This window comes from Rhamphochromis longiceps, linkage group LG18, assembly GCF_057381845.1.
Source record: "Rhamphochromis longiceps isolate RC_006_pf linkage group LG18, R_longiceps_female_GT1.1, whole genome shotgun sequence".
Taxonomy (NCBI): Eukaryota; Metazoa; Chordata; class Actinopteri; order Cichliformes; family Cichlidae; genus Rhamphochromis; species Rhamphochromis longiceps.
The window spans coordinates 27,775,024-27,786,545 of NC_140574.1; the positions used below are offsets into that span (position 1 = coordinate 27,775,024).

At 38.1% G+C, this 11,522-nt stretch overlaps 1 protein-coding gene across 1 annotated transcript; it reads right to left on the reverse strand.

The window, feature by feature from the left end:
- Positions 1 to 2,847: 2,847 nt before the first annotated feature.
- On the reverse strand, positions 2,848 to 6,778 carry LOC146648542 (uncharacterized). Its single transcript, XM_085390136.1, has 10 exons — positions 6,523 to 6,778; positions 6,342 to 6,374; positions 6,156 to 6,245; positions 5,673 to 5,744; positions 4,902 to 5,004; positions 4,770 to 4,822; positions 4,584 to 4,662; positions 3,866 to 4,362; positions 3,473 to 3,666; positions 2,848 to 3,364 (listed from the first exon to the last, which is right to left on the reverse strand). The coding sequence occupies exons 1-10, from the start codon at positions 6,733 to 6,735 to the stop codon at positions 3,220 to 3,222; spliced, it is 1,479 nt and encodes a 492-aa protein (XP_085246262.1). The 5' UTR covers positions 6,736 to 6,778; the 3' UTR covers positions 2,848 to 3,219.
- Positions 6,779 to 11,522: the final 4,744 nt, after the last annotated feature.

Sequence of the window (11,522 nt, forward strand, 5' to 3'; positions counted from 1 at the left end):
TCTCAGTCATAAAAACCCTGCAAGATGTGGGCCGCATGAAAAACAGGTTTGCTGACACCTTGTCTCAAGTTTCAGACTCTGCTTCAAGACTGATGGAAAGTGGTTGGGCTCTTAAAATTACAGTCAAGAACAGCCATGGAGTTAATGCATATCAAGTCCCATCTGAGTCAAGAGAAGACATGGTGTATGATGTCTGCCCTGTTGAGTCCTACTGCAACTGTACATATGGCTTACGAGGACTTCTTTGCAAGCATCTAGTGTTACTTGCAAAATTAGCAGAGGCTGACAATGACATCTATCCAAACATGGAAACAGACCTTGGCAAGAATTGCAGTGAAAGAAAGGCATTACTTTGTACACTGTGAGGACTTGAAAGTGATAAAAATGCCAAGTTTGTTTGGAAATCTGTGTTTTTTTGCATCGGCTGAAACACTTCAGTGCACTTGTTGTACGTTCTCTCACTATAACACATGTGCTTGCCTGAAGGTGGCTTGTAGCCATTTTAAACAAATGAAAAACTCTCTGAAAAGTCCTCTATCAACTTTGAATGACACTCCTGTAGTTGAAAGCACAGACAAAAAATGCACAGAAGATGCAGTTGGAAAACTAAATGCTGTTTTAGACACAGTTAAACAGTGGGCATTCATTCCAGAGGGTATTACTGCAATGATAGATGAACTGCATACAAATGTCTTAAAAACAAAACAAGTAGGCAAAAGTATATGCCAGTACGAAATAAAGACGACAGATAATGCACGCAAAATTAGGCCATTGTATTCTAGCAAGAAACGTTCGGCCAGCATCGACATTCCAACAGTCTGAAAATGAATGTGAACAGTCGATAACCACTGAAAGAGAGACATCCTCTGGAGAAAATGAAAACCTTTTGGAATACAAAACAAAAAAGAGAAGAGTTAAAGCTAAGTATATGCACAAGTAGACTTTTGTGTGACATTTCAAAGGGACTGCATCCATTACTTCTGTTTATTGAAACCTAAAGCTGAATAGCTGTCTTAACTTTCTGCCAAGGAACAGATGAAAAGAAATTGTTTGGTCTCTCAAGCAGTTGTTATTTATGTGTGTTATTCATTACTTTGGCTTGGTTGCTGTTTTTGATACAAATTCATCTGTGCCCATTGTAATATTTTCATATGTTACTATTTTTATATTGCTATGCATTATAAATAAAGGATTACTTATTACTATTAAAGGTCTGCATTTGTAATTGTTGGTATTATTTATAAAATATGCGCTCTTAAGTTTTTTGCTCCATAAAACGATACCTGTCACTTTTTGGACATAGAGTATCAGCTGTTGAGAATCCTGGCTCATACAAAATAGAAGTAAAAGGTTTCAACAGCCAGCCTTTTTATGATTAAATACAAAGTGTAATAACAGAGTTATTGGGGTGTGATTTTGTTAATAGTTAGTCTTAAGTATAAGTTTAATAGTAATGAGTAAGAAAATATAGCCAGAATAATGGAATGAGACTAACACCTGACCTCACACTGAGATTTGGTATGAAGTGGCATGTTTGTGCTAATGCTGACATTGGGGCTCAGAGTTCCTCTGTGTGTATATATTTGTGAACGTTAACTTGGCTAATGTCCAAGGGTTTGACTGCTTTCCTGTTGGATTGTATCACAAAGAACAGGGATAAGAGCACCAGTGGCCGTGCACACCCTCATCTCTCTCCTTCACCCGATCATTAGTGTTGGAAACCGGCATTAGCTCAGAGTAGATTAGACTTCAGTATAGTGCAAGTGATTTGATTTTATGATTATTTGATTCAGTTTTTTCTGTGTTCAAGCTCAATTACTTTAATAAAATATGTTGAATTCAAACAAATAAATAAACAAATAAACTGTGGACATCACCCTTTTAAACCTTTCTGAAACAAGACAGGTAAAAACCAGTGTATAAAAGTTTACATAGGTATAAATAGCTCTAACACTTTACTCCAGCCTGGCGTCCACACATGTGGACATCACATTTTGGGTTATTTAGACCAAAATACTAAATCTTGATCAACAAGTGCCTGATATACAGTTATGAGGACATTATACTGCAACTGTTCTATCGCAATTTCAAATTAATGTCCTCATATGTGGCTCTCATTTTTCTCAGAAACAAAAATTAGGTAAAAAAAACAAAACCTGGTAATTCTTTCTTTTTACATTCATCGGGTTCCAATCGGCCCAAATATCAAAGAGAAATTAAAAATGCATGCCATGGAAGATTTCGGGTCTTAGGGGGTTAAAATGACCAGACCCCTCCGGCCTGTTTTCCAGGCCACTAAATTAAACCCAGTCAATTACCAATTGAACAGAATAAAAACCTACGAGGTCCACTAATAGTCCAAAAGTCCAAATCTTTAATAGAAAAGACAGGCAGAACTCAAACAAACAATAATCCAAACGAGGAGCATATATACACACTGGAAAGTAAATAATTATAAGTTATTAAATCAGACTAATTAAATACAGTAAAACTAATAAGGGAAGACGAACACACGGGAAATAAAAATAACAGTGTAAACATACCAAAACTCAAAATAAAACAGGAAAGCTACTACAAACCGAGTGTGACACAATTACATTCATATTGAAACATGTGATAATTTTCTTTCTTTGTAGCATTTTTAAGATATGTGTTAGAACAGTCATTATGCTGTTTGGATTAGGAACCAATCATTTTTGCCAAATAGTTAACACAAACTTAGAACAACAATGAACAATTTTCAAGATTCTGATTTACAGAACAAACAAAAGTCACAAAATGTTAGAGATTTTCTACATTATACATTATAACCAAATCTCTATAATACAATATAATCAAGTGTGCCTTATATTTTGTGTGTTCATATATTTTCACATAACCAAGCTTATTGTTAAAGAGAACATAATGCATTCCTTACCTTAGTGTGTGATGTCAGATAAGCATGATATACTTCTGCATTGTTATTTTCAGTATGTGTGCAAGGTCAGATAAGCTGAGATAATGCCTGACCTCTCCCTTTTCAGTTAAAAGAGGAAGTACTATGTAACTTACTTTCACTATAAATAAAGAACCAAGCCTGCGCTCAGTGTGTGTGTCTTCTCAGAGACATTCACCCGTGCGCACGTTTTCTAATTACTCTCTGAGTCGGTCTGCAGTTGTCTCATTTCTCTTACTTGTGTTTGAACAAATGTCTACCCCTGACACAAAAGGTTTCATTATTTAAGAGACAAGATCAAGTTTTTCACACAGGAATGAAATGACAGAATCCAGTGCAGCGGGGCCAAAGGTGTGTGTCAGCAAACTGAAGGTTGAGGAATCAGTCAGCTCATGTTTAAGATTGTGTTGGATTTTGAGAAGAGTCTGTCTGTTATTAGAAAGTAAGATTAACAATGTTACACCAATAACCCAAATACGGGGAAATGACAAATAATACCAAAAAAGATACAACTTTCATATTGTTTTACTAACTTACTTTGTCATATCAGCACTTGAATGGTCGATGCCTTTACAGACCATGTCTGTTGTGACATCGCAGGCCGATCTTCCGGCAAACCCGAGGGCTAGCTCCCCAGCCTCCTCTTCACTCAGAACACTAAACACTGTTACTTTAGTTTTGGCCTTCTTAGGCCTGTCAAGAATCATTGCGGGCAGTTTGGCTTTACGGCCCTAAAAAAGAAAAAGTGCAAACACCAAAAGAGCAGAGAGAGACACACACACGCGCACAAAGTTAAATGCTTTTGTTTACATGGTGTAATTGTGTATATGTTGCAGCAAATGCACAATTTCCAGCCACATTGTCACTTTATTGATACGAGTAACCCGGATTTATTTCAGGTGACATCAAAATCACGAAATGTATACCTACCCCAATCAAACCTCTGAAAACATGAACTGACATGTTCTCTGCGTTGATTCTGCGCTTGATCTCGTCTTCTGTTATTGTGTAGGTTTTCTTTTTTGAGCTTGGTACAGATAAGCGACCATGCACTCTGTAAACTGTACTAGTTCCTTCTGAATCAGTTTGGAATTCTGTATCTGCATCGATCCTGTCAACATCATCAGCAGCAGCATTATCTGTACTCAGACTTGTGCCGTATACTTCTGCTTCTTTTTCGTTGTCTTCAGTCTGTGTACCTTCATCTCTTTCAGTCTGTGTACCTTCATCTCTGACTGTCAGTCTTCCTATCTCACTGTTACTTGTCGATTTGCTGCAGATGTTCTCTCCCTTAGGAACTTTTCCTTTGTCATTCGCTGCCTGATGCTTTCCCTGATGACATTCTTCACTGGCTACTTCTATTGCTCCTCCTGTATAGCCACCCACTATGCTGCACAACTCCTTTCCCTCTGCTGTGCTGCACTGTGCTGTTACATAAAGAAGAATGATATAAACAGCACTATATCAATTTAATTGTGAAGGGAAATCCCCACACTACGACACAGTTATGTCTAAAATAGTTTTGTGTAAAAACTGGATCTTGAAACGTCCACTTTAATTACACAGTCCTGGTGTGCAAAGGCAAAATTACGAAAAAAAATTTCACTTTAAACATTTTTGGACATTGTTTAGTTATATTGTGACTTACTCTCACAGAAGATACAGATGCCACAAACAGACTTTGAACAACGCATGTGCTTGTATGCACCACATTTCTGGCACTGCACCTGTGAATTAAAAAAAAAAAAAGAAGAAGAAATAAACAAACAAAAAACAAATGAACAAAGTCCATTATATAAACAATCTATATGGCTAAGGACATGTCATAGTGTACCCGGTCTTTGGCTGCAATCACACACCAGCACTGACTGCACTTCCTAGTTCGATCTGCAAAATATAATTTGTTTAAGTACAAGTTACATTTTCCAATGTTAGAGAAAAAGAAGGCAGCTAATTTTATCTTTACCTATTGAGGAAAATAAGTAGTGGCAAAGTCGGGACCTGAGCTTTGTGATTTCAGTGTTGTACTCCTCCACTTGTGTTTTACCGTCAATGAGAGATTGGGCAAACTAATAATTGACGAAGAAGAAAAAAAAAAAAAAAGAACAAAAAGAATTAGATTAACAAAGAAATGTTTGTTTGTTTTTAACCCCCCAAGGAAAAAAAAAAAAAAACAGAGCAACCAAAGCAAAGCATTACTGCTGAAATGGTTCAATCTACAAAAAAAATTTAGATTTTACCATCCTGCCTCTAAGGCTTTAAAAACTGAATAGGCAAAAATGTAAACATTACTTATATAGATTAAAGCTATAGTTTTCAGTACCATTATGACATGCACTCCACATGAGTTCCCATCCTGTTGATGTGGGTGGCTCACATGTGACAACATGTCCACTCTCCAGCGCAGCCTCTTGCTGAAGCAAATGAGCTGAGAGATCGCAGTTATTACAAATAAAAAGCATATAGAGAAATCAATAACCACGTTCGGTAATGATTTCAATTAAATTAAATATGTTATGTTAAATATGTTAATTAATTACCTCCAGTTTTTCAACACCGCACTTTTTCTGACCTCCGACTCGCCAAATGAATTCATATAGACTATGGTCCTCTTGGGTATGTCACAAAACTGTTTTGTAAAAAGATGGATATGGTAGGCTTGGGCCTTGAGCTTTCCTAATGAGGGACACTGAAAAGTATCATGCACTAGAGAGAGTGCAAAATCTGTGCAACTTACAAACAAGGTCCAGTGGCTGCCGTTTTCCAGACAGGCTCCAATCAATTTCTCATACATCTGAAAGATGTTTTTCTGGAAATAAAAAGAATGTGACAAGTATGTTTTTCTGTCAAGAATGACACTGCAAAACTGCAAAAGCTTGTCAGGTGAGACTTGTAATTAATTCTGCAGATACACAAACATATAGAAAGTGTCATTTTTGGTTTACATTAATTAATTTCTATAGTGTGTACGAAACAAATCAAGACCACAGACTCAACACGTACCACTCAATTTTTGTTGTTCTTTATCAGTTGGCCAAGACAGAAATGTTTTAATCTGTGTGCATTGCTTTTGAACAAGTCTTTACACAGAAAAGGTTTCAGAAAGGTATTTTTCAGGTTCTTCTGACAAGGCTTCAATTTTGGAAAATGCTGTTTGTTTATAGTGTCAACTTATAAACCCTTTGTGATAAGAACATAGTTACCACAGTCCAAGTCATACCTTCAAAAAGTATGCACTTTGTGCTCTTGTGGACCCATCCAAAATTTTTCCAGTGATTTGGCTTGGTATTGGATAAATGTGAGGGAAATTCTATAAAAATAACATAAATACACCTATGTTTTCAAATACATTACAAAAAACGTAAACATGCTATGTCATTATGATCAAACAAGCTTTTCAACATACCTCACACTGCAAATAGATTAGGCCATCTATTACCTTATAAAACAAATAAATAAATACATATAAATAAAAACAGAACTAAGGAATACGATTCATTAAGTAAATTGTACAATAAAGTGTATTTAAAGCAGAATTTAACATTAGTTTTATGACAACATAAAAGGATTTTTATGTCAAGAGGTACCTCATCTGAAATGTTAGTCTGGTCAAACAGGGATTTCAAACTTGAAATACCAATAGAGTTTGGTCCAGCTACTCCCACAAGGTAATCTGTGAGAAAGCATATGCTGTAGTCAACAGATATCATTTTCTTTTTGCATGCTGCAACCATCATCCATTTCAGTCTTCTAGGAGCTTTGTCTGGTTGTAGTTCTTTTTTCTCCTCCTCTCCCCTCATCTATTAATTAAATTGTTTTCTGACCTTCCTAACTGTTTCTGACCTGTCTTCCCAATGTGATGTTTAAGCAATATATGTATGGTCAGAAGGGAGTGAAATTTTCATTGCAGTTGTACGTGTAACATTGCATGTGATAATAAAAGGCTTGATTGGTTGATTATTCAACATGAGTTGACATTTACCTGACATTGTGAAGGAGTCACAGTTTCTGTAAGGGTGTAAGAACATAACATGTGGATTTGTTACACTTCTTTTTCACAAGTTAATAACAATCAATAATTTTCATTCCATTATTTACAAGCTATCACACGATGTCCCAGGGACAACATCTACACGATGTCCCTGGGACAACATTTACACGATGTCCCAGGGACAACATTTACACGATGTCCCAGGGACAACATTTACACGATGTCCCAGGGACAACAATTACACGATGTCCCAGGGACAACATCTACACGATGTCCCAGGGACAACATTTACACGATGTCCCAGGGACAACATCTACACGATGTCCCAGGGCAACTTCTACATGATGTCCCAGGGACAACATTTACGCGATGTCCCTGGGACAACATTTACGCGATGTACCAGGACAAATTTGTAAATTTCTGGATTACTGTTAATCTCCATAGAATCAAGAACTCATGTCCAGTTTCACAGCTATGGACCAGTTAATTATGTTTCCAGGTGATAGTTTGATAGGCCTTTTAGTCCAGATTCTCTTCACTTATGTTTGTAAAATGATCAGGGAAGCTACTGCAATTTTGCCTGACCCAACCCCCGGGCCACGAAACACCCAAAAAGTTGGGGAACGCTGGTCTAGAGAACACTGGTTAGCTAATGCTGTCGTCAAGTAGCCTATCGCTAGCAAACAAACAGCAAGCCAAGTGAGGAACATATGTATAATGCTTACCGTTTATTAAAGGAAAGTATCCTAAATTGACTTCAAATTCGGCGGACAGGCGAATTGACTTCAAATTCGGCGGACAGGCGGCGGTTTTTCGCTTCTTCACTTGTATTTCGAAATAATCGAAGGCGGGTATTTCGAAGTCGCAAAGGAATGACGTCACAAGAAGGTGATTGGTCACTTGCAATGTTGAACCTGGAACAACATTAATTATGATGATGTGGGAACAATGCTGACACGAGGAAATCAGATCGTCCCCAGCTCACACTGAAGTGGTTTGGAGTCGAGTGTGAAGCAGGAGTAATGAGAATCAGCACCTCCAAATCTACAAAACCTCGGGGAGAACAGAGCTGTTGATTTACCAGTTGAGCTACTTCCCTGCCGTGAATGATGAACACTCAACGATTAGTGATGGGTAGTGACCAAAAGAACGAGGTTGCAGATACAAGTGGAAGAAATTAGCTTTCTCTAGAGGGTAGCTGGCCTCGCCCTTAGAGATAGGGTCAGGAGTTTAGTCATTAGTCGGTGCTACTCCCCATCGAAAGGAACCAGTGGAGGTCATTTGGAGATCTGACTAGAATGCCTCTTTGGTACCTCCTGTGTGAGGTGTTCTGGGCATGTCCAGCTTGGAGGAGGTCCCGGAGCAGACACAGAACACGCTGGAAAGATCTCTCGGCTGGCCAGGGCATGCCCTCCAGATCCCCCAGATAAACTGGAGGAGGTGGCTGGAGATAGCAAGATCTGGACATCACTGCTTAGGCTGTTGCCCCTGCAACCCAGCTCTGAAAAAGCAGAAGAAAATGCATTGTTTGATGGAAAATATTAGAGCTTTAAATGGTAGACATACTCACTCACAATTTAGAATATAAAAAACAAAAAAACAACTGAAGTATCTCTTCATGTCTACTTTCCTCCGTCAAGGCAAAAAACTGATGCAGAGTTCTAGCAAGTGACTACTTTAATGCCTGCAAAATCAAACCCTGTCTGATAAAGTTTTATGCTGGCTCTGCTACTTTACTGAGTACGTTTGTTTACTCTGCAGTGCAAAAAAATCATTTAAACCAGCAGACTACTTGTAGTGTATTGATAATATGTCCATACAGAGTCAAGCAATGGCAGCTGAAGAGGTGCAATTCTCCTTTCTCCTTTAAATACATTCCAACAATAGACCTGGCAAGTATTCCTTCAATTTAAAGTTGCCTCGACGTTTTATTTCCATTCAGCGATGCGTGTTATCCAGTTAGCAGGTCAAATGTCAGGCAGTTCTGCAGAAGTAGCTCCACGCTGTGATAAGTGTTTTGTTGCTCTGCTAAGTGTCCCTCAGAATCAGAATGGCTTCATCAGACGATTGCGAGGCAAGCCTGTAATTTGGCATCAGGACTGGATGCTAATACAAATAAAATTGCTGATAGAACAATTTTAAAAGCATTAGGATTTTGTTTTGTTTTGTCAAATGATCAGAAAGTACCATTTGAAAAAAAAAAAAAAAACTAACTTAAGAGATATTTATTGAACCCCTTTATTTCTGTTCTGCCTTGTTTCTTTCTTTCAAATCTCAAACAAATTTAAATCTAAGTGTATCGTATATAGTGTCATTTGCAGTGTATCATCAGTGCAGAATACACAATCCGCTGGCTCGCTAATGCTCACTACCTTTTCAGAGATAGTATTCAACCTCAAGTTTGCTGTTTGTTTTTCCCCCATTAAATATGTTTAATTTTTACAACCAAGAAAGTGTAAAGAGAGGGGATAATGGAGTAGTCACATGTCGGTGCCCAATCACCATCGTTTCTGTAGTGAAAACTGGAGATCAAAAGGAACTTGGAAGGAGAACGTGAAAGGCAGAGCACAGCTGAACAGAAGCTGTGAAGTAAGGTCACAATTATAATAAAACTTTTGATTGACCCTTAAAACAAGCCATGTATTGATTAGACATTTTGTTTAATGATGACACCGCTTCTCTAAAATCCCTTAAATCACTAAATGGCAAACTTAAGTTTCAATCATCCAGGTTAATGCTGGAAATCAAAAGGACATACGGATGTAGGAAATCTGCTGATTGGACTGTGCATCACACACCTCACTGACATTTATTTATGCCATGACGATGATTTTTACCGAAACTTGCAAAATAAATTTACACAAAGACAAATCCATCAACTACAATCTTCCTCATACAAAAGGCGTTGAAGTCAAACGCAATGAAAAGCACCCATGTTGGTTAAGTCCCGCTGTAAGTATTTTCTGACTTTCTGGCTCTTAGTTACTTGTTCTGACACACTGGGTTTGTGGTCCCTGCTCGTCCCTTTAAACGTGAGCTTGCACTTATTTAAACCTATGTGAAAGCAAAGCCTCGGAGCCTTGTTAAGCTGCACACGAGCAGGTACTATTTGAAACCACATTTCGCATGCAAGTAAGTCTGACTGGCCATTGTGCTCTGGAAGATAATTGATCTGATCTAATGGTGCACCACACTGACTGAGGATTTCCCAACTGTTTATTTTTATTGAGCATTAACATTTAAAGTCCAGCTGTAGGCTAAGATGCCATTTTCATTTCCATGAACATAATTCTGCTGAATATTGTCTGCTCCGGGCTCATTGAAATTACTTTACCAGGCATGAGTTTGTTGGCCCCTACTTGGGATAGAAGTTCTTCGAAACACGCCTAACCTCTCACACTCTAATTCCAGAACTTTTAGTGACGACACAGTAGAGTGAAAGTATTGAAAACAAAATACAAACGACCTTATTGTAACAGCCACTTGAAAGGTTAGGAAAATGCCAGATCTCGCCCATCATTAATTGCACCGTCCATGTTGCACTCAAGTCCTCTAACCTCTCTTTGACCACATAGAAACCAGCCCTAGTCCTCAATTAAATGCCCAACTCTGTGGGCACGCACTGTTGTGACTCACATAAACACACGGAAATGCGTTTCCTACACTTGGTTCGTATTTTGATGCTATACAATTATTAGATTACATGCCAGGGGGATCTAGTCATCCACCACGATTACATGGAGCCTTCTATTTTAACTATAATCGGTTTAAAAGCCCAATCATAATAAAGACGCCCAGATAAATCAAAATTTCAGTCACTTTCTGAGGGATGGAATAAACCTTTTCATAAGCCAATTAGAAGAAAGATTCAACCATGTAAATTATTTAAACTGATTAATTTCTAGCTGCATTCCCTTATTTTGACATAGAGTTAGTGCAAAGAGGGGTGTACACATCTGTCCTTTCCTAATATAAAATTAAACTTTCAGGCTGAACTGGCTCGCTGTGAGAGGCTTTTTTTAATACTCTTTAGGAATTAAAAGCAGCACGATATCAGCAACTGCTGAACAGATGACAGAGATTCATCTATAGGGAGCTGATCAAACACACGGCAAAAAGATAAGACAGGAGTTGAGGAAGTGGAAATATTCATATCTGCTGGGCATGTCACAATGTTGCGATTGAGTGCTTTGGCACTTGTAAACACCAGACTGTATTAAATCACATTCTGTGTAAACAGCTGATCCAAAGTCTTCTGTATGAATCAGAGTGACAGAAAACCGTCAGTGTACCCACAACCAAAAGTTGCTGCTGAAACGAGCAGCACACTATGCAAGAAACAAGTAAAAGAGTTGAAATTCGCCTCTGATCTATTATTGCACTGTCTTTATATCAATACAAACCACTGTTAAAGCCACAAAAACAATGAAGAGGAGGAATATCATTACATATGTTAGCCAAACCTATCCATCTGGGTCACATGAATACAGTATTAATTGCAATGCTATCTTTCTAACCCACACAGCTCTAACAAGCCAATACACCTACTCTACGTTGCCACTGCACAAATGTGACTTACCCCATTTACTGTAGCAG

Excerpts from the sequence above, each read along its gene's own strand:
- LOC146648542 (XM_085390136.1), bottom strand. The coding sequence starts at position 6,735 with ATGAGGGGAGAGGAGGAGAAAAAAGAACTACAACCAGACAAAGCTCCT. Across the intron at positions 6,375-6,522 it reads AGACTAACATTTCAGATGAG|GTAATAGATGGCCTAATCTA; the intron begins GTACCTCTTGAC and ends TTGTTTTATAAG. Across the intron at positions 3,365-3,472 it reads TCAAGTGCTGATATGACAAA|ACAGACTCTTCTCAAAATCC; the intron begins GTAAGTTAGTAA and ends TTCTAATAACAG.